This window comes from Astyanax mexicanus, chromosome 9 (genome assembly GCF_023375975.1).
Source record: "Astyanax mexicanus isolate ESR-SI-001 chromosome 9, AstMex3_surface, whole genome shotgun sequence".
Classification (NCBI taxonomy): Eukaryota; Metazoa; Chordata; class Actinopteri; order Characiformes; family Acestrorhamphidae; genus Astyanax; species Astyanax mexicanus.
Window position 1 is genome coordinate 34,122,774 of NC_064416.1, and position 25,789 is coordinate 34,148,562.

Genomic DNA, 25,789 nt, shown 5'->3' on the forward strand with positions numbered 1-25,789 from the left:
ATGCACCCTGTGCGGTCATGAATCCGTAACTGCATAACAATAAGGTTCCTGTTTGCTTTTTCCTCTCATTTGAGGTCTGCGCTTTCAAATACAATCTTGTATTCTGTCGTAACACATGACTGTGCACCTAAGACTGGTGGAACTATTTTTTCATATACACAACCAGGTCTTGAAGTTTGAGAATTTGCCCACATCTTGTGCACAGTAGGCCAATACCTAATTCCGTCGATAGTCCTTCTGAACAAAACGTTGCGTTCACAGAACAAGGGCAGCACAAGATGTGGCATACTAGTATTGTAAAAGAATTGAGTTAAAAGAGGCTTTGAAGCAGAAGCCTCAAAGGTCAATAGTAAAGAAGCTGAAGAGGTTTATGCTCAAGTTACGCTCAAATCTCATATTTTCTCATGTGCTTCTGTACTTGACAGTAAAACTCTATATCTATCTATATCAAAGAAAACCTGTAGTGCGAGGTTTACACTACATGATTTCCAGAATGGTCAGATTGTTGTACCATTTATGATACACTTGACAATTCTCGTAATCAAGAATATGTTAATTGTTGTAATTGTTTGCACACTGCACAACTAATCAAGGACACAAGATCCCAAATCTCAAGATCTTTCACCAGGAGAAACCCATGGGAAGTCTGCTTTTTTTTGTAGTTTGCTCAACAAAACCACATTTCAATGTGTAATGCAATGGCCAGTTTAGAGAGCTATTCAAAACTATCTTAAAAAATCTGAAAATTGCAATAGGTTTCTTAGTGAAATCTTCTTGGAATTGCAGTAGTATTCTAGATAAAAGTGTCTGGTGATCTTTAGGTGGTTTTCAGGGCAACTTCTCTAATGATTTCTGTACTTTCTTCAAAAATGGTAGTGTTTTAAGTGGGCTCACCTGGGGCCAGTTGTTCAGAGGTAATCTGATCGGATTTTGGTTATCGGATTGGATAAAATCTGGAAAACGGGTTGTTCAAAAGGGAAATAAGCATTCTGAAATCGGATCAGATCATGTAATCCAATCCTAGTTTGTAAATGGATCAAACCTTCAGTTTCTGTTGTTCAAAACTTTTCAGTAGGATTTGGATAACTTTGATCCAAAAAAACAGGATTACCCTGATCCCAACAAGAGGTAGGATTTCAATGTGGATTTTAGGAAGAAAATGTAGTAAAACTTTAAAATCAAAGTTTTAAAGTAAAAAAAAAAATACATTTGTACAATTTAGTGTATATTCTTTTATTTCTATTTTTTATTTCTATTTTTACAGTGATAAAGTAGACATACAGTAGGCTACCAATTAAGCTTTTCACTATAGTAAAAATAAAAACAATCTTGACACCATGAAATAAACCCCCCCAAAATATTTCAATAACAATCAAAAAAAAAATATATATATATATATATATATATTTTTTATCTACTTCACTGTCATTCATCGCTGTATATTAATGTCAAAGAAACGTTCATCAGATGTGAAGCTGTCAAAAATAATTTCGAACAATTGCAAAGAACACCAGAGGTTTGGTTCTTCAACAGGCGCATCATAAACATCACAGAGAGGGACATTGCGTCTGGTAGCAACGTTGTGCAGGACAATACATGTCCTATGTTATGTTGCATGCTCCCTGTGGTTCGACTCGCAAATAGTTGAGGCATGCAAAGCGTCTCTGCAGAACTCCATTTAAACGCTAAATTGCACATGTTGTTTTGCAATGATCTTGTTACTGCAAAAAAAAGGAGTCATCAACCCATTTTGGTTCTTCTACCTGTTCTTTACATAGCTGGTAATCCGGATTAGGTAATCCTGAAAACTGTGTATCTGGATCAGGGTGATCCAATCCAATATTGTTTTGAAAAACTGGCTTAAAAGTAAGACAGATCACCTGATCCTGGATAGCAAAAAAGGGGATTACCAAATATGGATAACTTTGATCCGGATTACATTTTTTGAACAACTGGCCCCTGAAGATTGCAGTGGAAATTTAGGTGAATTCCTTTGAGGGTTGAAGTCATTTTCTTGATAACTCCCCAGAGAATTGCAGTGATTTCGTTGGTGAAGTCTACAAGGAATTACAGTGATATTTCAAGTTGAACTATATTGGGAACTGCTATTGTTTTCAAGCTAGTTTATCTAAAGATTTTTTTTTTTTAATGTAGATTTTTATTTATTCTGGCTCAACTTATATGAGGATTGAAGTGGTGTTCTGGTATACTCCTTCAGAAACCACAGTAATTATTTAGGTGAATTCTACTAAGGGCTTCAGTGGTTTCAATGCAGCTTAAGTGAGGATTGCAGTGGGTTTTTTTTTTTGTGAACTTCTAGGAACTGCAGTAGTATGCTAAGTGAACTCCTCTGGGGATTGCAGTGGTTATTCTGGGTGAAGTCTTCTGAGGACGTCTTTGGCTTTTAAGGCACCTTACCTGAGGATTGCAGAGATTTTCGATTGTGAATAACAGTGTTGTGAATGTGAATCCTTTAGAATTAATGTGTGGACTCTGTTAGGAACTGCAGTGGTACTTCAGATGAACTCTTCTGGGGATTGCAGTGGTTTTCTAAGCGGCTCATCTGAGATTGCAAGAGTTTTTCTTGTGATGTCTAATGTATTTTAGGAAATCCATCTAAGGGTTGCAGTGGTTTTATGGGGTGAACTGTTCTGTGGATTTATGTGGTTTTCGGAGCAAACAATTTTGGAGACTGTAGTGGTTTTCTAGGCAAACGGTTTAAAGATGCCAATGGTTTTCTTTGTGAGCTCTTGAGAATTGCAGTGGTTTTCAAGGCAACTTCTCTGAGGATTACAGTGTTTTTAAGCAACTCATTGTAGAATTGGAAGAGTTTGTTCTTATGAAGTATAGTAGGTTTTAGATGACTCATCTGAGGGGATTGCAGTGGATTTTGAGGCAAAATGTCTGAGGATTGCAACATTGATTCTTTGTGAATTGCAGTGGTTGTTAATGAGCATTGTAGTGGACTTCTTTCTGAACTCTTCCAGGAACTGCAGTGGTTATGTAGGTAACTTGCCTGAGGAATGCAATGGTTTTGTTTGTGAATTGTAGTGGTTTACAAAGTGAACTTGTCTGTGGATTGAAGTGGTTTTCTAGGTAAACTCTTTTGGGTACTGCAGTGTTTTTCTAGGCAATGGTTTTCTTTGTGATTTGTAGTGATTCTTAGATTTTTACTTCAGTCTACTGTGAATTGTTCTTTTTTTTTACTAGAGCTCTTCTGAGGTTTTCACTTACTTACAACAGATACAAACACAACTAGGTACAAGTCTGCTATAACCGCTTCTCTTTTAGGCTAATTTTAACGGAACTTAGTTCAGATCATTTTAGATAAACCGTATTTAACAAAAATGACTTCTGAACATCATCGTGGAATTTAATTGTCATTTATGAGGACTGTGTGTCTTCTTCAGTAGCATGTGTTCCCTTGTATCCTAAAGAATTCTTTTCTTTTCCCTGTAGATTTGCCACTTGTTAACCTTTCCGTGGAGCCCCAGCCAGTTTTGGAAGGAAACCTGGTGAAGTTTCACTGCTCTGCTAAAGCCAATCCTCCAGTCACACAGTACAAGTAAGTTTTCTTTACCTCACTTTGTTTCCCAGCCAAAAAGGAATAAAATAAATAAATAAATGAATCAATAAATACATTCAAAACACTTCTCCACAGCACAGTGTGTGCTTCTGAGTGTCTCGTCTGATGAAAATAAATCTTTTCTGTAAGTTTAGGTAAAAACTAATGTGCCGACGCATCCATCTGCATTAAAGTGTCTCCATCTGTCAAAAGCTGAGCAGAAATACGGGATTATTAAAGCATGTCTATCTATCTCTCTGTCGTGAAGTGTGACTTGAGATGTGTTTCGGAATTAGAAATATAACTAGAGCTGCTGCTTCTGAGCCAAGTCCGGCAGCAGACGGCCTTGCGGCCACACTGATCCCGTCCGCAGGGGATTGCTATTCCTCTACAAACAGATGGGAATAAGAGCCAAATAAAAGTTATTTATTTCTGTGAAACCTTGCCGTGGCCTTGCAAAGGATGCGGTGTCGGGCGGTTTGTCAGAACACGCTTCTCAGTGCGGACTTTAAAACAATGAATCTGGAGAAGCAGCGGGGAAACAGAATGGATGTGCAATGTGCTCACAGCTGGGCAAATGGAGCACATTCCATCTGATGGATTTGAGCCTTTTAGGCCTGAGAAGTCATAGTTATCCTCCCCAGTGTTAGCAAAGGCATGTTGTTGTAATTCTTTTAGTAATTATGTCACATTGTTTGCTTATTGCAACAAGCAAAGAGATTCAGTCAATTGCTGGATTCTTCGTTACATTTCACTGTAGACTATATGGATGAAATAAAGTAAAATAAAGTAAACATCGAGTGTTTAAAAGTGCTTTTTCTGAAGCAACAGTTTCTACTGTTTAGCATATGAAAGCATCAGTCCACAAGAGTGTCAGTCTTTAGTTCAGGGTGCTGGATGATAACCACCATCTCTTATTCCCAACCTCCCAACTGATCGCCATTATTTTAGTCCAGGGGAATTACTTCCACTGAATTTTTTTTTTTTTTTAAAGAAGTATAATGTACAGTTTAGGGGGGATGAAATGGAAGAAACAAAAAATGAAATATATTGGGTTTATACTGTGTGTGTCACGGTCTCGCTCTGTTCCCCTGTGTTTCTCCTGTAATTTTCGCGTTACAGTGTGCAATCAAAAAAAAAAAAAGTAAATACCAAAAACTCCTTACTTTATCTCAGAGGTGTAAAGTAACTAAATACAAATGCTTTATTACCTTACTTAAGTAGAAATTTTGGTTATATTTTTCTACTTCTACTCCTTAAACATTTACACAATTATCTGTACTTTCTACTCCTTACGTGTTAAAAAAATAGCCTTGTTACTCCTATTTCATTTAAATACACTTGCATTGTACTCAAATGCGTTCATTTTTAATGGGCATATATGAAGCTAAAACAACCAAGAAGCCTAGTGTATCACAAAGTCATCAACATGACCATTTATACACAACATCATAGTTAGTATGGCTTTTAGAAAAATTTGTTTGGAGAGGTTGGGAAGTGACGTAACTGCATGAGTTGTTTTGGTGTCAAGGGCATCGTCAGCAACTAACCTTTGGTGCTCTGCTTGCACTTCTTTCACTTCAGATTTGATGAGGTTGTTTATTTTATTTTATTTTATTTTTTTATTTTTGCATAGTGAGTAACACAAAAGACTAACACAAATAAATAAACAAATCGATCAGGTTAAAGCATCCAGATCGTCCATGCTTAGATGCATCTGTACCAATCTGGATGTAACCGCATTTCAAACCACCTTTAAATGTGATTTGTAACAAACCTTTATTTCATGTGATTTCTCACTATTTGGACTATCAAAAATCAATCTTGGGTTGCCAGTATAGCCTTACTTCTCTGGGGGGATTTTCTGCAAGAGAAGATTTTTGTTCTGAGTAAGAGAACAGAATCACAACGTGAATAGTAATTAAGCTGAAATTGTACATATATCCATCTGTTTTTGTTGGTTTGTTTGCTTGTTTTTATCGAGCTGATCCATTACAACATCTGCTTTAACTGCAATCTCTGTTCAGAAGCATAGCCTTCGCTCACGGGCAGTTTTGAGTGGATTTGGCCCCCGCTGAGCTGAGTGCTCTGGTTTATAAGCTCCGACTGATAGATTTCCCATCATTAGTGGTGACGGTGGTTCACCATTTCTCTCCTAGAGAGATCTGTGCATTGGTAGTCACCCTCAGGCTATTGAGAGAGAGAGAGAGAGAGAGAGAGAGAGAGAGAGAGAGACTTTGAAAACACTTTGAAATGTACATTATTGACTGGGAATTTCAATGATACAAGTAAAGTATTACAAATTTGACAGTATTAGTCTGTAAGGTACTGTTACTTTACAACAATGGCTGTATACAGCAAGGGCTTTGTTGTTCCATTTTCTTCTGCTCCAGAGAAATTAAACTAAAATGTCCACTATATTGTCAAATTTTCCACCAGAATCTGCACAGTGTTGACCAAATGTAGAGTCTTTCCTACTCATTTAGGAAACATGCCCGCTTTGCCCAGACCAAATGTCTCAGACTGCCTTCATTGAGTACACAGCTTAGCCTAAAGGACCAGAAGTGAAGCCATTTTTTTCCCACTGGATTCTCAGTTAGACTAGTCTAGTGTAATGTCCTTACAGTATAAGTGCAGTTCATGAATTTAATTGAATTACCAAGCTATTTACATTGACAAGGCTGTCACTCATTTAATTCCTCCACCTTCTTTTAATAACTTTACATTTTTAAAAACTCCATCTTCTTATAATATAGCATGAAAATGTAAAAATGTGTCAATATTAGCACACTAACAGTTGGAATTAGACACGGCTGATTTTAAGGAGAAAATATAAATGAAAAATAGCATGTTTTGCAATTGAAAGGTACAGGGATGGAGGGAGCCACCTATGTCATGATGCACCCAGACAGTCTAATACGTATGGTATTTTTCCCTGATTAAAACTATTGCTTTATTTCATCCTACACAGAAAAAATCCTACTCAGGAAATCTCTCCAACCTAGAGTTCAGAATCCAAGATGGGCGCACCACACATCAACAGTATTGTTGTTGCAGTAAATCAGCATTATTATTAAACAGTTTATTATCATTTGTGTCTATTTGAAAACCATTAAATCATAAGTTATAAACACAGTAGTGTAAGTTCCATTTGTGGACATGTTTGCATTGCATTTTCATGGTGTTTGGCTGTGCAAAATACTGCATAATGCATTCTTATCAACTGAAATCACTAACAATGCTGGTGTGGGACAGTGCTAACATTGGCAACCTTGGGCATAAAATGTGTCTGTTTAATGAAAATGCCACATCAAAAAATGTCAATTATGAATATTCCCAGCTCTACCATTTGTACAAATGTGCCATGTGCCAAGACTATAAGTCCATTAAATGAGATCTTGAAATTGGTTTAGATATGATAAGAGACATTGAGATGAAAAAAGGCTGAGAGAGAATTAAGGTGGCAAGAAAGTGGTCAGAACTATACCAGACTATGCCATCTGCTGCATTCGATCTCAGCTAATTCAGCAGATGTCAGATAACACACCACTCAAAGGAATGTCCTCAGCACAGCCTCTGAGACTCCCGATCCATCCCAGGACAGTACGGTACCATCATATTATCCCATATTACCTGTGCTGTCGTTCTCTCTTTCTGTCCCTTCACCTCTCCTCTCAAAGTTAGTCATGGAAAGAGGTTCCTCAAGAGTTCTTTAGTAAAGGCAGAGTGGTTCTATATAGAATATATAGGATCAGATGGTTCAACTGTCATCACCAGTCAAAGAAACTATAAAGTACTATATAGAATCCTGTTTGCTTGAAGTGCAACACCATAGCAACCGCCTAGCAGCTACTGAGCCACCAGTATAATGCAGAAATTGTATGGTATAAACTCCATTGCAACCATTTTGCAACACAATAGCAGCCACCTTGAATACCAGAGCAACCATCTAGCAAATCTCTAGCAACAAGATCACAATCACCTTGGATGAAAACCCATGAAAACCCTCTCAGATGCTATTTTAACCACTTGAACACCATCTAGCAAAACCATAACACCACCTAGTAACTAGCTATTAGCCCTAAAGGATACCTTAGTAACCTCCTAGCAACACTATAAACCCTGTTGATCACACAGCAGCAGCTCAGCAACTGCCTGGAAATAGGAACCTCTCAGATTGTGCAACCATTCCATGTTTCCTCCTGAAAATGCACTTATTTCTAGTTTTACAAGATTGTGTCTGCATTCAGAAAGGATGTCCAATCTCTCCTCTCTTAATTCTTCGCTTCCTACCGTCCCCGTGGCAGTTGTGGCCATTGATCTGGTGCGATTCTGTGGCATCTCTCTCTTTCTCTCGTGAACAAAATAGCGCTGCTGATTGGCACTTGCCTTGATGAATGTCACAGTGGGAAAGCGATGAAATATCAAGCAGGAGCTTGAATTAATGACAACCTTCCAACGGGGACCTGCGGGCCACGGCACTTTGAAACGTCGCCGAGATCAGCGCTGGGGTATTTTGTAAGGACGTGTCATTATGCAAGAGACCGAAGACAGAGAAACTTCTATTATTGTGGCACCAGGGGAGCACTGGGAAAAGGAGGTAGCGACACGTCAGTGTTATGAACACGTTCGGCCCGAAAGGTTCTGTTGGAAAGCAACGAGGTGGAGGGGCTCCCAGAGAAGAGTCGTTTTACGAGAGAACGGGCACAAGCCTTCCATCCATCTCCCATCTCCCAAAAAACAAAAGTCTCTGAATCTCTTGCGGCTTCAACAATTATGTCGCGGGGTTGTTGTTTTTTTTTGTTAGTTTATGCTGTTTGCTGTTACGCTGTAACTTTTGTCATGCCGACGTCTGCACGGTGATGTCTCTGAGGTGCCTAATGAAGAGGTTTCCCTTCCTGGGCACCGCCGTGCTTTGCCTGCCAAGCGTTTGATGTGCAGACGCAAGAAGCCGTTACTTGTTTTTCCTGCGACTTGCGACTGTGGATCCCTTGTGATGCTGCTCGTGCCACCAGAACGTTTGTACGTGGCAATAAACTCCCCAAAAACTCAACAGAGGCAGCCGATGGAAATAGCCGATGGTTCAGAACTGAACCGACTTCATGTTGGAGTGTGTGTGCGTGTGTGTGTGTGTATATCTGTGTGTGTGCAGCTGGCTGGGTGTTAAAGAGCTCTGGCTGTGTGTTGGTCCTGTGATGTTGCAATAAAAGGACGCCCAGCAACCATGTGGTAAATCGGGGGGTCTTTACAGCCAAGGAGATAAACGCATCCTGGAGATTCTGGACTGCAAAGAAAGAGACTCAGAGTTGTTGAATGAGATTACAGAGAAGGTGGCTTGGGAGGAACAGTGAGTGAGAGTCAGTGCGCGCGAGCGAGAGAGAGAGAGAGAGAGAGATGTAGAATCGTAGCGAGAGTTTAGAGACAGAAGAGAAGATAAGTAAGGAACGACACTCTCATCATCTCTGCACGTGTTCCACTCTACTCAGCGGAATATTGAAATGCCATTCACGACACTGTAAAGACGAGCGGAAACATCAAATCCATCACCAGGCTATTCTTTATAGCTGCTCTTCCCTCGCACATATTGCGCAAGTGTCAATCATAAAGATCGTCCTCCACAGACAAACATGTCAGTTTCTCACTCTGTGATATTGCACTGGCTCCGTAACTCAACAACATGAAACAAAAAAAAGAACTTGGAAACAAAGCAAAGCAATGCTGTTAACTGCAACAAGTCGAACAACTACTACCAAAATACTGTCAAATTTCTTTCAGGCTCTGCAGGTTTTGTTGTATTGTATTACATAATTAAACTACGATGGATCTGTTCAGATTACCAGGCTAAAGTGATTCCAAGACAGTGTTTTTCCCAGTCAATCAGATTTTTTCAAATCAGATTTGGCTCACTTTCACTCCCTCATAGAGTCTGACTCCAACTTTTGCATGCAAACACATCAAGCAGCTAAATTTTGTTTGTGACTCCTGTTGTTTCTGTTATTAAGCATCTGTTAATATATATTTTTTTTCTTTACAGCAAACTACAGAACATAACATAAGTGAAGTTAGATTCTGGTGGGGAGACGAAATTTTGGTAGAGCAAAACAAAAGAGATGAAATTTATTAAAATAAATGTACAGTAGCTCTGTGGACATGCATGCTATTTTAAGGACAAATCCATTCATTATGACTTATGACAAAGTCATGACAATGACTTAATTATCTTGCTCCCACACTTTACTATGATGTGACCATGACTTGTTTTCTTTATGCAGTATGTCACCATACATTCAGAATCCATTCAGGTGATTCAGGAGTGTGCTTAGGTACAACATTAATTAAACAAAAATAATAATTGAGTAGTAATTTTCCATTTGGGGTAGTTTACAAACAAAAGGCAATACATTATTTCTGAAGAAAAAACAATCTTGTTTGTAATAAGGTTGCTAGATAATAGCTAGGTAGTTGCTAAGGTATCTACAACTATGGTTGCTATGGTGTCTCAGGTGCTTGCTCAGATTAAAGCACATCAAGTATTTTGCTAGTATGTACTATATTCAGTTGGTTAAGCGTTTCTACTACAGTATGTTTGTATAATTGTGGCACCTTATTTGTAACTCAATAATTTCTATCAGAAACAGAAAAAAAATTCAATGCAAAAACCATAAATTCAATCTAAAAAAAAGCTGTACAGAAGCCCAAATCCCACATCACAATGAACTACCGTGAGCTGGAATAGTGTTCATAGATTTTGTTTCGCCCAACAGCTCCCTTAATCAATAAATGAATTGCACAGTTATTCTGAAACTCCCTCAGTGGAGTGTAATCCAGTGTTAAAGTTTACCCAGGCCCTCAGTGTAGACCGACACTGTTTGTTCTGGATGGAGCCCAGAGGCACTCAGTGATAATGGAGCCTCTGGATCTGACAGCATGCAGCAGTGGGTCCTCCAGCGCTGGCAAACGCAACCCACCATTTGGGGCCCTCTCATCGGCCAAAGCCATCAGCCTGTCCAGGCCTTGATCAGAACCCACACCCACTGCTGCTCGCCCTTTCTGTGGCCCAGTTTCTAGTGCTGTACTTGATGATGATATTATCTTTTTGAGCAGTCCACACCGGGTACCGCAACGAATCCGTCAAATCACAGAGACTGTATTGTCCCAGGCTATGATAGTTTTAGTAGTTAGGCTATTGAATGATCTCGTGAACAGTCTAGCCTCAAAAGCATGGAAATCATTTGCTAAAAGTAGATCAGGACATAAAGCAGCATTTCTTGTACAATGACGATGAGGTCCTTTCTCGATTTCGCGACAGGAGTAATCATGGCGTGCGAGCGATTTTTTGGAGCCTCTTAAGGGCTGCTCAAGAGACGTTCCTCAGATACTGTTTGTCATTATCACATACTTCTTTTGTGATCCATGCTCTTGAGGAAATGGGCTTTGAAGATGGAAGGAAAGATCACACAGCGTGCCGCAGACATCAGCGGAAAAAAACACACACCGCTCATCCGGAGGGACCGCAGCTGTGACTGATCACGCTAACTCCACCACCGCGAAATGTTATTTCATTTTAAAGCTCATAACACGAGACAACGTCGCTCACTTGAAAGCCTCCATATGCGCTGCTTGATAAGCATCCACACGGCCCCGTTGTTGTAATAACGAGGCTATTTGGAGCCAAATGAAAATTATAGCACTGTCTATCTATTGATCTGATTACAAAGCGGGATGCGCGGTAGCCTTGAGTTTTAATTTATATGCTCCAGGGAGGCAGGGAAAGGCTCTCCAGTAGACACAGAGCAGGTGACTGCTGCTCTAATTACTCATAAATAGAAAGTTTCAGACTGTAGTGCATCCTCTTCTCCAAGAGCAATTATGTCTGTGAGGCAACACGAGAGCGCCCATCTGCCCCATTTGAATATTTTTGAAAGCGCAGGTGTTCACAGACACTGGCAGCCAGTGAAGTGCTCAACTGGCCAATGCCGAAGCGAAGCTGCGGTGCTGCAGCTATACAGTCCGGTCTGTGCGATTAAAATAGAATTCCTTGCTGTTTATATTTTATTTTTGTTTTCTATGCAGTTTTTAAATTACCCTTATTATTAATACTGGCACTGACTGGGAAATTCCACAGTTAATGAATGTGCCTCTTGCTAATACCAAGAGTTTTTAACTCTGCAAGTTCTGGAAATAAGGGATTATTTCATTGTCTTCACATTTAAAGGGGAGAGAGGTGAGAAAACGGTTGAGAAAAAATGCATTTTTATGTATTTTCTTTATAACTTATTTACTTAAAATAAAAAGATATAAAAAAAAACTAAACCTTCAAGTCGTTGTGAACTGGCAAACTGATAGTGTCATACAGAGACACTTTTGCTCCAATGCACAAAGGTTTCTGTATCCTGTTTATGACGCCACACGGACTTACCATTTCCCACCCCACTGATGCCCCAAAGACAGAGCCGACAACATCCAGGGACCATCGCTCACAGCAACAGGATGGGGAGAAGAGGCGTCATGCCCCGGGATGCCTTCCATCCCGCCTCCCAACTCAAACGAAGCGTTTCCTTGCGAAGAGTCACGTCGATTTATTACCGTCAGCTTCCCTTGTGCTGTGTACAGTTGGTGTCATTTGCTAACGTCAGGGGGAGTGCTGCCTATTTGTCACTTTGAGTTTTTTTCTTTTTTTTTTTTGTTTTTCCTCCCCAGCCTAGCTTTACTCCGTGTAATGGGAGCGTTGCGCTGTCACCTCGCTACCCAGGCGCCCAAAAACATGCTGAGACCAGCAGAGATCGCTCACTTCAATGATTTCTCATATAACTATGTCATAATTCCCTCGGAAAACAGACACAAAAGCCATTGGTCCACAGGGGGAAGGCACTTGTCTTCGGTTTAGGCAGCCAAGCTGCATCAGACTGGCAGGCAGGCAGGCATCGTGCCTTGTTTATCTCTGTGATGGAGGCAGTCTGGATCAGGATGGTGGTCCTCATGCCATTGCCATGGTAACTTCTGCTAAAGTGGCTTTGTGATTTCGGTGGCACTGTGGGTAGCCCACGATGAGTGCTCATTCCGTTCCACTAAAGAGAGAGTGAGGGTTATTTTGGGATTAATGGGTTTTTGGCAAACATACTATGGGTCTGCTTTTCTACCACTTTTTCTCTAATGCCCACACAAACGTAACTTGACTGCTGCTTCACTTTAACTCTGTTAGCCACCATCCACATGTATCCAGATATTTTTAAACATGTTTTTAAAGGTTTTTGTTTTTGTTCTAATCTCCTGTCCACATGAAAACACCATTTTTTGGTCACTAAAAAATGAAATTAGCTGAACTTTTAAAAACGCTTTTTGCAAAGAGTCCTTTTTACACTTCTTCCTACTTCTTCTGTTTAAAGCAAATTGAGAAAGTTTAAGGTTATGAACCCCAAAATCAGCTTAGGGTTTGGGATACAGCTTCTCTCACTTCACACTGGGCTAGCATGCTCATGCAAGCATTTTTGTCTTAGTGTAAATAGAAATTTTACAAAATAGAGGAGGGAAATCTTTGTTTTCCAACATACGTGGACACATGTTGGCATAGCCTTTTTATTATAAGGTGCACTATCAATAAACATCTGTTTTTATTAGCCGCTAACCAGCCAGTTAGGAGCAGGTTACAGGCCAATAATACTCACCTATGGACAACCAAAGAGCTAGCAAGCTTAGCAAGGTTAGCAGCTAAAGCTAATACTGCTGAAGCAGAGAGGCAGAGTGGCTGACGGGTAAAATTCATACATAAGGTGCACCAGATTAAAATGCGCACTGACGATTTTTGAGACAATGGTGAGGTCCAACTTGAACTCAACTGTTATGTTGATCATTCTTTGCAGATGGGCCAAAGGAGGCACCGTGATCAAGGAAGTGTCTGGAGACACCTATGAGGTCATCGTGGATCACTCTTTCTTCACTGAAGCCGTCTCCTGCGAGGTCACCAACCCTCTGGGCAGCACCAACATCAGTCGCAATGTGGACGTCTACTGTGAGTTTCTAATTAAATTGAATGGATTCAAAATTTACTTATTACACCATGTTATAGACAGTTTTTTTTAGCAGAAGGGTGTTAATGAATGGCTGGTTTATAGTCTATTATGGCCAGGGTCATATTGATCAGGCTGATTGCTGGTTTGTGTTCTACAGTTGGGCCACGGATGGCTGCAGAGCCCCAGTCCCTACAGGTGGACCTGGGCTCAGATGCTGTGTTCAACTGTGCCTGGACAGGAAATCCGTCTCTGACCATAGTGTGGATGAAGAGAGGATCTGGAGTGGTAAGTCCATTATGTTAGTACTGGATTGAAAGTCGAAGCAATCAATGTAGAGGTATGGTTTGTTTTCAGTGTCTGATTTCAGGTCAGGTTCTGGAACCTGAAGACAAGTAGGTATAGAATGTATTAGTGCCTGAAAAGAAAAAAGTGCCTGTTTGCTACATTTAGACCAGTTCATGTTGCTTTCATACTGTAGTTAATGGCTGAGTTCAGAACTGCTATATCCTACATAATCACCTTGTGCAGACACTTAGGCTACATTCACATTTACCATTTTCCTTCAAATCAGATCTGAGCCACTTCAATATGTGGTCCTAAATCGGATACGTATCCGATCCATGGAAATGCGACATAAATGCAAATCAAATCAGAATTTATACTTTTTCGTTTTTTTTTTTTTTTTTTTCATTTTTTACGCATGCGCTACATGCTTCTCTCTCCTATCCACACAGCTATAGCTGCAAAAACAGCAAAAGCAAACCACCTGGCCTTTTTTCTCCTCCTCGACCTGAACATGCACTTTAGACCAGCCATTGATGCTCCACATATGAGCTGCTAACAAACGCATCCATTTCCCTTTATAATGCTACGAATCGTCTCATGTGAGAGGTTTTAGGGACAGATTCGTTCACATTACACACAGATACAGCTAACTTACGTTTGTGAATGTGAACCGGAACTGAGCAAATCTGATCTGAGCAAAAACTCGGATTTGAGCAATGTGGCTTGTAATGTGAACGTAGCTTTACATACAACAGAATAATCATAACAGATTTCCCTTCAAATCCTTTTATTTCTTTTAATAAACAAAATTTAATCTACAGTTACAGTAGATACAGGCATCAATAGGGTGTTGTGTCTGTTGTACCCATACTTCTGCCTGACATACCTGAACGCCAAATGGAGTTGGATTTCTGCTTAACACTGCTTCTTGTTTAAATGTTGACGATGGACTGCTTCCACTGAAAGCCGAAACCATCCAAGAAAATGTTTTTTTTTTTTACCATGCAAACAACCAGTTCATGGTTCAGCTGACGTGGAGCGTGACCACTTCTTTTGGTTTGATCAAATTTTGGGCCTTTGTTCCAGACTGTGATTCACTACACCTTGGACCTACCAGACTGAAGTCTTTATGGCTTATTTTGAAGTAATTGTAACTAATATTCAGGACAGTTTTAATAAGCCCAATAGAGTATCTTCACAATTCCCAACTAATGAATTCTCACACATGCCGAACCGTTCACACTTCATGACTAGTTATGATGTTCTTCTCACTAATACAAGGAAGCATTTTGTCACAAACTGTCAAGAACATTCCTAAGAACCGATATTTCACTGATCTCTCACATTCACAGTGGCCCGTAACAGTAATTGAGTATTGGAGATGTAGTATCAGCTAAGGAACACCACTCAGAAGTTAGAGTAGGCAAAGCTGGCCCCAGATCAGCGTGAAGGGGCCGTCTTTTATCCGGAACGGGTCTTTAATGTACGTCAATTACTCTCGCAGCCACGCGCTGTTCTCTTTTGCATATATTAAAGACATTGATGTTCAAACAACCCACTTCATCTGGCCTCAAAGAAGACCTTGTTAATGACAAAATGCCTTTGTCTTCGCATTCTGTTTCATCTTTTTCATCTATTCATTTTTCATCATTACTGAATAGATGATTATCATTATTATTTTAGCATTATCATTAACTCCCACTCGCTCTGTGGGGACTTTTGAAAAAAAAAAAAAAAAAACACAGCGCCTTGCAAAGTCCACAACATAATCATTTCTTGAAAATGGACCTCTAATTTGTTGACTGATCACTGATACATGTAGATAATTATATACAAAGACGTACCATACAACCTGATTCATAATGGATTTTAGATTAAGTCCTCGTGATTCATATCTGACAAGTGCTGTCAGAGTCTCTCTGTACTTCATATTACAGCTTAAACCAAATGTCACAGTAGACGCTATGCTAAATTGTATTTCCTTTAAATGGTTTGAATAATTTATATCAATAAAAAGCATATGGGCGCATACTGATAATGAAATATTGATAATGCACTGCTTATGGTGCAGAGGGAGATGACCGTGCAGTTCAATAAGGCCGTCAGAGGACAATAACAAATTTGATAGGTCAACACAGCCAATAGGTCAACACTGCTAATTAAAATTTTCCTATGATTTGATTTATTTAAAGTTAAAATAACTGCACAAAGTATATTTTAAGTTACAATGATATTTTTTGTCCATTTTCTCATTGCAAACAGTTATAACTGATGAAAATAATAACTGTATTGACCCAATATAGATATGGTCACAGACGTCTTTGTGTTTTACCTTTCTAAATATGCTTTAAATTGCCCCTGTTAGTATTGTGTCATGCACATAAAATAGAAGACAATTTAATTTAAATTATTCTGACCCTTTTTTAAATTACACAGTGGAAATATGACGTCATTACTAATGTAACCACTAATTGGACCACACCCTGAACGTCTCAATTACTACTTCTCAGCCCAAACTTGTGCATGACCTGCTAAAAGCTCTCTGTACTTAAATTAACACATTTGTACCATACTATATTGTAGCATCTAATTAGAAACTAGATCTGTTTTGCACACATTTCTACTGCAAGGCAAAAATGTGAATGGAAAAATTATTTCTTCTTTCGTTGCAGTGCTTAAGTGGCTGTCATAGGATGTCTCCAGTTTAGCCCCAGGCATGCTGGAAATATGAATGAAGTACGATGGGAGTCAAAAGTTTGCAGAGCAGAAGCTGTGGGTCTCTGACCTTCTTGTCTGTGATTTGTCTGAAGAATTTGTTTGGCCAATCAGTGCAGAATGTCACTTTACTGTGGCATAATCATATGCATAAATTTTAAGAAAATTTGTCGCTTGCCACTTAGTCTACAAATTGCGCACTCCCATAGGAAATGAACGATCGCATACTGTTCTGTTACATGCCAGTGTGAACACAATGTTAGGCTATGGCCTGGCTACAAATTCTTAATGAATGGACCAATAGAAATTCTCCAAAATGCAGTATTGCCGAGTAGCCAGCGCACTTGGAGGAAAGCGCAGCGACTTGGTTCTGATACATCAGCTCACAGATGCCCTGTGCTGTGGACATCACCTTGGGAGTGATGTGGGGAGAGAGTGCCATCTACCTACCCGGAGGGAGCAGGGACAATTTTGCTCCCTCTGCTACCTCATGCTCATAGTGGCAGCGCTTTAGACCGCTGGACCACTTGGTGCCCAACTTTCACGGAAAGTTAAGACAGTTTTATCTCTCTCCTGTGAAATTGCCGTTTTGGGGATATGTGATTTCTCTGGACAGCAATATATTTGTGCATTCTTAATGAATCGCATATCGTTCTGTTGCCTGCTAGTGTGAACGCATTGTTAGGTTATGGCCTGGCTTGCCAATACGCAGATCCCTCAGTCTGTAATCTATATCACTAAATGTTTAGGTGGCCGTTAAGTGCAGCTAGCTAGCCATGCTGAGATACTTGGGTCGAGCCCAGTTTGTAAGCTGAGCTGTGTCCACATGGAAAAAAGCAACTGGAAAAGTTACCCGCCATTCTTACAACTGTTTAGCCCTTCAACAGTAAATGAAAATACCAATTTAGAGTACATTTTATATCTAATCCATGCAAGGCAGGTCAGAAGTTATGATAAATGCGCTACCATTCTAATGTTATGTTGACCCTCCTCACACTTAGAAGTCATTTGGAATTAATGATGCACTCTAAATGTAGATATTTCAACCAAATCTGAAGTGAGTGCTACAATTTATCATTAGACTGAGTGGGATTTCTGTCCACGTCCTGTAAAACTCGCCCGACCTCACGTCACACAGAAGCATAGTCGCACAGACGCAAAAAAACAAATGCGCTTGTGGGTGGAGCATGGACGGGTCAATTCCATTACTCCAGAGTTGGAGAGAGCCGGGTTCTCTCAGTGTCCCGGCTCTGTCATTCGCGTGGGATGAAGGTGGCGGACTCATTGCTCTTCCCAGCGCCCGCTGTCTGCCATCTAACACAGTCCCGCGGTCCCCTGCTTCGGCCCCAAATTGGATTTTAATAATTGAAAAGGAGAGCCTTTACTAAGCGGAGCTACCCATGGTTGCTTTCTGATTTGGTTTGACATTGACCCGGGCGGGCCCTTCTCCTCCGCTAACGGGCTGACCCCTGTCTGTTTGACCTCGCAGGTGCTGAGCAACGAGAACATCCTCACTTTGAAGGCGGTGAGGCAGGAGGATGCTGGGAAATACGTGTGCCGAGCTGTGGTCCCTCGAGTCGGAGCCGGAGAAAAGGAAGTCTCGCTCACAGTGAATGGTAATGTTGCTTTTGCTTTTTGCTTACTTGTAAAATTCTTTTCATTGTGTAATTGAAGGTATTTATCAAGGAGGGGTAGTTTGGATGGGGCAGTGGGTGATGTATGGGTTTAGGCGCGAGGCAGGGGGAGAGCTGATTGCAGCAGCAGCAGAAGCAGACCTAGAAGGTTGGACCACAGCATTGAAGGGGGGGGGGATGGTATTATTGATTGTCTGATCTGCATATTGTGATGTGTCTGTGTACCAAAGCATTTTTCAAAGGTTAGGAAAGGTGTGTACATTTTTTAAAAAGGACTGGTATGTTTCATCACTTTAAAGGAACACATTTCAGTTATTAATGGAAAAAAAAATATGTTTTCAGGTAGTAAGTAAAACTTTTTTATTTCCTGTCATGAATGCATCCACCCTGTTATGGAAAGCTGTGTAAAAAGTCGACAAGGATTTTACCAAAAATTGGAAATATAATGAAAACATGGTTGGCCAAGACTTGTTGAGCAGATTTGTTGAGTTGTTCATTGTGACCTTGTTCAGATTCAAAGATTGATTTTCAACATTTGTTTGAGTTACAGTGATATATTATTACTACCGAATGGACAGCTTTACACTTTACCTCAGCTTTAGCTAAGTATGGATACAATATGATTAATAATAAGTGAAAGGAATTAACTAGGCAGCATTGCAGTCAAGGTAAAAACCCACAATCAACCCAACATCAAAGAAAACTGAATGCAGTGGTAGCATTTGTCTATATTGTTGCTGTCTAATAAAAACATGTAATTCTATTTTTGTCATTTTTACATAATTTGACCTTACACTGACATGAAAGTTAAGGTTGTATCTCTCTCTTGTAAAATGACTGTTTTGGAGATATGTTTTTCTCAGGACAGCGATGATATGTGCAACAATGTGTACATTAATAATGAATCTTGAAAAAATTGTGCTGCAGACACAAAAGACATCATATACTTCTATTGACCATTGTTTGTTTGTGTGTTTGTTGCTTTCCCTCCGTGAGTGTTTTTTTAAAGTCGGCTGGATGAGGGCGGAGGATGTTTGTCTTTGTAAGCTGCCCATTTACGCTTCAGTTGGAATCCAGCCACAATTAACAGAAATCACCACAAACCAACCTTGATTATCACCCGCTACTCAGCTAATGATCAGGTGCTAAGCCTGGATTAGTCACACTCGGAGGAGACAGGTCTGGGCTAATGACCCTCATTCGGGATCATCTAAGCCAAGACCACCAGAGCTCCAGGCAGTCTTGCCCAGGGCTGCTTCTTCTCAGGTGTTGAGCTGGGAGGTTCATCAAATATGTCACCATAACGGTATTGATTTTTAGCTTTAGCGGTATTTATAACATGGAGAGCTATGCGTTTGGTATCTGCAGTGTTTGGCACTTGCTGAGCGTTTGAGGTTTTGAAATAAACTCTCCGGAGGTTTGGATTTGGGTAGAGATCCATTTGAAGGAATATTAAGAGACAAGAACAAAAGGAAAGTGATGATTAAACATAAGATTTGGCAAGTCTGCTGGACAAAAATATGTACTGAAGAACCACAGAACCACAGTGCAGGGCTTTGAATTTGATCCAGCTTGTAAAAGGATTGATCATTAGTTGATAAGTTGGATCAGATGAATCATTTAATCTGTAGCTAAGATCCAAAAACTTAAGCTGCAGCTAATATACTGTAGGACAAGGCCTCAGTGGAACTGTGCTGTGAAGACTGAATAGAAGAGTCTTAAGGGGTTCTTAAAATGTTTCGACATTATCTTCTGCATTCCTTCTTCCAGTTCTAAACCCTGACTTGCAGAAAGATTCACAAAGATGCACAAAGATTCTAAGAACCAAAGAGTTGAGTAGAATGGTGTTTGAGTCTGACTCAATATAAGGGTGACTCTGAATCATGTTTGAATCTAATTTTCTGCACATTGTGCAAAGAAAACACCCTGAATTACGTAACATAACCTAATGGTGGCACGTTAATGGTGGCATCACCAGAAAAGGTTTCACCTCTTGCAATTATGGTGCAAAACTAGTGAAAGACTTGTAAATTGTGCCCATTTCCATGGTGCTGTTTTGTTGTTTTCTCATGTTGCATGTATGCAGATAATTGTGGGAAAGCAAGGACTTGGAAGGATACCTCAGTTGCGTCCCTTGAAATGTCAACTGCCCTTACTATGATGTAGCAGTTTTAGTTTATTTCGTTTTTTGGTTTTATGGTTTTGATCACTGGAGTTGTGTTGTCACTAGGATTTTATTTACTATATATCTTTTTACCAGCAGTGTGTCACTCCATAGTAAAGGCAGGATTAAAGTGCTACACCGTGAGGCCTCCATACTTGAACCTGGTCATTGTCAGATCCCAAACAGAACCTTGATTCATTGTTAAAAACTTTCCTTGCCAAAGTAGCTAGGTTTCTCATTCACGACTGCAAACATACAGTAGGTGACCATGGCTGTTTCTTGGAAGGTCAAAATTTAAGGGAAAAAAGAGTCCCCTCTCAAAGTCTGCCAACTGGTAAATATGTCTTTGAAGCACGTCTAACAACCAATGATCTTTCATTAAAAAAAAGTACACAAATGGATTCAACATTTTGTTTCCATAGTTACAGTATGCTGGCTTTTAATATTCCTCATTCTCCCACATTAAAACAGTATGCGTGTAGAAGACATTACCACCCAAAGTGGACAGTGTTAACAGTTCCTGTCCCATGACTTTTTGATGTGTCAATGTAATGTCTCATGTAGGCATTCATGGACTCCTCTAACTTATTTCCAGTTTCATGGTTCCCAATTCTGATGCCTTCCCCTGCTCTGGTGCACCCGACTCAGCTTCGTATATTAAAAACAGACTCCGACGTCTTTGAGGCAAAACTTTTTTTATGTCGACTTTTCTGGTGAAAGCGTCATGTTTCAGACGGCATTTGAGGGGAAAAAGGTGCATTAAAGCTGATTAAATTCTGCAGGGATGGCAGGAGGCATTGAAGCTGGGGCACAGACAGACTAATGAAGGCTGGAGGGTAGCGGGAAAGCGGCGTCTCTCCGATAAATGACTTCATTATGCCCGCTTGATATTCAGGCAGCAGGCATTAGCCATGCGACAGCTTTCGTTCACCAGAATCCAGCGTAGATTTCTGTAGACCCCTGTTCTCTCCGCAGCCACCCGCGACGGACCGCCGCCGCATCGCCCTCTCGACATGAAAGACAAGTTCGAGCGCTGAGCTGGTTAGTTTGCACTATAAAGAGGGAAATTCACTAACAACGGAGTTTAGCGGTAGAAAATTATTGGTGTTGTCACCAGTAATAGTATTAGGAATGTGTAAATAAGCGTGGGCTCTGGAATTGCTTAGAACTGCAACGTTAAAAGATAAAAAAAAAAAAATCTCACCTTTTCAAAGCCTGGGAACACATGCCGATGGAGAAAGACAGATCATTATTATTGTGAATCGTTATGTCTGCTTTAAAGTGAGTTTGTTCCCCATGAATTTCTATATATATTAATAATATACAGGGGTTGGACAATGAAATTGAAACACCTGTCATTTTAGTGTGGGAGGTTTCATGGCTACATTGGAGCAGCCAGGTGGCCAATATTCATTAATTACACATTACTGCACCAGTAAGAGCGTGAAGTGTGAGTGTGAAGGTTCAATTAGCAGGGTAAGAGCACAGTTTTGCTCAAAATATTGCAATGCACACAACATTATAGGAGACATACCAGAGTTAAAAAGAGCACAAATTGTTGGTGCACGTCTTGCTGGCGCTTCTGTGACCAAGACAGCAAGTCTTTGTGATGCTTTAAGAGCCACAGTATCCAGGGTAATGTCAGCATAACACCAAGAAGGACCAACCACATCCAACAGGATTAACTGTGGACGCTGTAAGAGGAAGCTGTCTGAAAGGGATGTTCGGGTGCTAACCCAGATTGTATCCAAAAAACATAAAACCACGGCTGCCCAAATCACGGCACCTCAACTCTCCTGTTTCCACCAAAACTGTACATCAGGACAATAAATTATTGTAGTCTAAAACCATATGTTTCAGTTTCATTGTCCAACCCCTGTATACATATATATATGTATATACAGTGTTAGTGCACAACGTTCATTATAGCTTCTGCTGTTGCTGCTGTTTGCAGGCAGGCTGACACAAGGTTGCGTCCAAGTGTTCCTCAACATATGAATATATTCATATTCCTCAGTTTATGAATATACAAAAAAACGACAGGTGATCTCATTCACTCTCAATGGTACCAAAGACCACAGTGATCCTGCACTAATAGCAAGATAAGTTTTACATGGATTCAGAAAGTCCCAGTCAGCTCAGAATTAAATATCATACTACTCTCAATAGTTGTGTTTCATTGGAAGTGTTATATATATTTTAGCACTCTGTCTGGAACTTTGGCCTGGATCTCCAAATAAAACAGCATCCTTCAGTCTGTAGAGAGGGCAGGGCCATCCAGCGAGAGTTGTGTCAAGCCACCTTGCTCATTTTGAATGCAGAGCCCTCTTAAAACCCATGAAGTGACATGTTTTTTTTGGATTATGGGTTTTAATTTAAGGATCATTTTGTATGGCCACTTTTGATATGTTGATATTTTTCCTCATTTGAAGTGTGATACAGAGGTTAACTACAAAAAGCAGTGACAAATCAGACCAGATATGTTTTATAAATGAGGAGATTGGGCACTGGTTGAAATATATGCAGAGATGTTGAGTAAAAGCACAAGTGTTCTATCAAAAACAGACTTCTGTAGAAGTTGAAGAGGTTTCGAAGCTCCAAGCTTAAGTGAAATTGCTAAAGTATTTAGCATTTTTTGTACTTAAGTATTGCAAGTAGTTTTTTGAAAAATTTAGTACTAAAGTACCGAAAGTAAAATTAGAGTACTGTGAAAGTACAGTACTGTGTTCTGTAGATATTACAGAAAGCAGTAGAAAGTTCTAAGACTGAAAGATGAGGATCTTTATCAAAATCGAGTATCGATGCAGCATGCAAGAAATGTATCATCAAGTATTGAACTCATAGAAAATATGTAGTAAAGTAAAAGTGGAAATTGGAGAAAAATAATGCTCCAGTAGATACAGATACAGCATTTTATTACTTAGGTAAAGTAGAGAAGTACACTGCAAAAAAACTAAATCTTAGCAAGTGAAATTTTCTAAATTTAAGGCACTAAATGTTATTTTCTTCTCTGATAAGACTTTCTGTCTTACTAAGCATTGTAATTGTTAGATTATTTTGCTTATTTTAGGGAAAATTATCTTAATCATTCATAGTTAGAATTTGTACCTTGTTTTAAGTAATTTGAACTCAAAATAAGCACAATCAAGCAGCAAATCAAGTTATTCTGATTCTTGTGTCCAAAAACAGTGACTTTTTTGCTTGATTTAGGTGTTACTTCACACATTTTGAGACTTTGCCATTGCGAGTAACACAAATATAACACAATAGTTACTTTTACTGGTAACTGGTTACTTTTATAGTGGAGTAACTCAGTAACTCAGTTACTTTTTTGGAGAAGTAACTAGTAACTATAACTTATTACTTTTTTTAAAGTAATGTACCCAATACTGTTAATGGATGTATTTTATAGACAGTTTAAAAATGTTTGAACATTTATTTTCAAATTTAAATTTACTGTTCTTTTAAATGGTTTCTGATAATTGGATTTTATTTACATAAAAGGTAATAACTGAGATTATACGCATTCCTATTAGAATTCTCAGACATGTAGGCCCTATTTTATACTTAAGTGGGTGGGTTAAATGTATCTATTTTAACTTGCTTTATGTAATTTATCTACTCTAATTGCTGACACACGGCTTGTCTAGCCCTTGTAGCGAAGTATTGCCAACTGAATAGACCTTTACATGAACCCATTAGCACCATGCCTGATGCCAGGTGTGGTTTAGAGTGGTATAAAGCCTCCAGTATTGTGCTGTGGAGCAGTGGAACTGTGTTCTCTGGAATGATGGTGCTCCTTTTAATACTTTTAAGAAGTTAAATATCCTGCCCGGACAGAAAAAGCATAATAAATCATTTTTAATACACTTGATTTTAGAAGAAACAACGAATAAGCATATCTCTCAATCCGTTTTTAAGCATATAGAGTTAGCAATATAATGAAGTGTCTGGTGTATTCAGTTGTTTAGATGGTGAAGCACTGTTTATGTGGATGTAGATGTGTTCACCCAAGCCTCATCACTCATAATCACAACTGAGCCTTTTTTTGTACACAAACAATTAAAATACATCTGTTTTGAATTTGTCAATACCGCAGTTCTCCTAGTAGCGTGGCACCAGTACACATACAGAGCTCCCACAGCGGACCGGGATGCATCGGAGAGAATCTGAGCATTCCCCCGAGCCCGATGTAATTTAATTATAGTCAAATAGCTAGCAGGGGAGGCAGTTAGTGCAGAACGTGTTAATGGATACATATTACTGACTGTTGTTCTGCAGTCCCTCGCATGGGGAACGCTTGTTACTGAGTGTTTATTCTTAGTTTCTGAGCAAGGTACTGTTCGTTTGTGAGTGTTTGTTCTTTTTTTTGTGTTTCTGCTTGGGGGGGTAGTAGTGTTTTTTTATACCCCATTAGTCAATAGTTTTAGAACACACCCAATCTTTTTTTTTTTTTACTTATTTTTGCAATTTAAGCTCTCCAGCTTTGCAGTAAACTGCCAGGGCCTTTAGCTAAAAGGAATAAAAAAAAAAAAATAAAATGAAGTATTAGTATTTTTAATAGTGAAAAAGGCATACTGTAAAAGTATATGGTAAAATAAATAGTAATAAATCATTTATTGTTTAAAAAAAAGTAAAATAGCAATGAAAATCAACTTTGGAAATTGATTTGAAAAAATCTCAAGGTGTATAAAGCCTTTGTCTGTAATAAAGCAGTGCTGGAACAGATTGTGTTACTGCTGTTACTTCATACTGCAGCAGCATTTACACATTTACACACATCACATTCACACTTACATCATAATAACTAGAAAAAAGACATAAACACAGAAATCTGTAACTATTAAAATTATAATTTTTTATAACTATACTTTTCTTATTAGAAAAATCACAGATAAGGCTAGAGATTGGTGAGGCTGACCCACATGGCAACAGCTTTAGTTCAGATTAACACTGGACTCAGTAAAGTGACAGGTAAAGTTCAGTAATAAAATTATTTCTAAGATGAGAAAAAAAAGGCAGCTTGTCTGAATTATGAGCGTTCTAAAACTTTTGACCAGTGGTGTGGAGTGACTAATCTTCAGCAGCAAGTCAACTTCAGCTACTATTTTGGCTCCTTAGGATGAATTATCACTGGTTCACCATTAGGAACTGGTATGTTGTATTACACATTTGTTACATATTACATTTTATATGTACTTCTTAAATTGTTAGTGTGGGTAGATGGGTGTATATGAGGTCTCTGTTTGTGTGTGTGTGGTAAGAAGTCATTTCTGGAGGCATTATTATGTAGCAAATTTGTGCATGGAGGCATCGAAGCGTGTGCTGTATCTGTGTGAATAATACAGTACATTAACCCATTTACGCAGAAGTGAAACATGTTTATGTGCCGCATCACAGCTGTTTATTGTGTGTG

The 25,789-nt window shown here is 39.4% G+C and overlaps 1 protein-coding gene across 5 annotated transcripts in view; it reads left to right on the forward strand.

Annotated features, from left to right (window-relative positions):
- The window catches only part of kirrel3b (kirre like nephrin family adhesion molecule 3b), a 385,143-nt gene that overhangs the window by 311,659 nt on the left and 47,695 nt on the right, over positions 1-25,789 (forward strand). For all 5 annotated transcript variants that reach the window (XM_022667734.2, XM_022667736.2, XM_049483738.1 and 2 more), the window contains exons 6-9: positions 3,460-3,565; positions 13,426-13,574; positions 13,733-13,860; positions 18,065-18,191. In XM_022667734.2, coding sequence (XP_022523455.1) covers positions 3,460-3,565; positions 13,426-13,574; positions 13,733-13,860; positions 18,065-18,191 — 510 coding nt within the window. The remainder of the gene's footprint in view (positions 1-3,459; positions 3,566-13,425; positions 13,575-13,732; positions 13,861-18,064; positions 18,192-25,789) is intronic.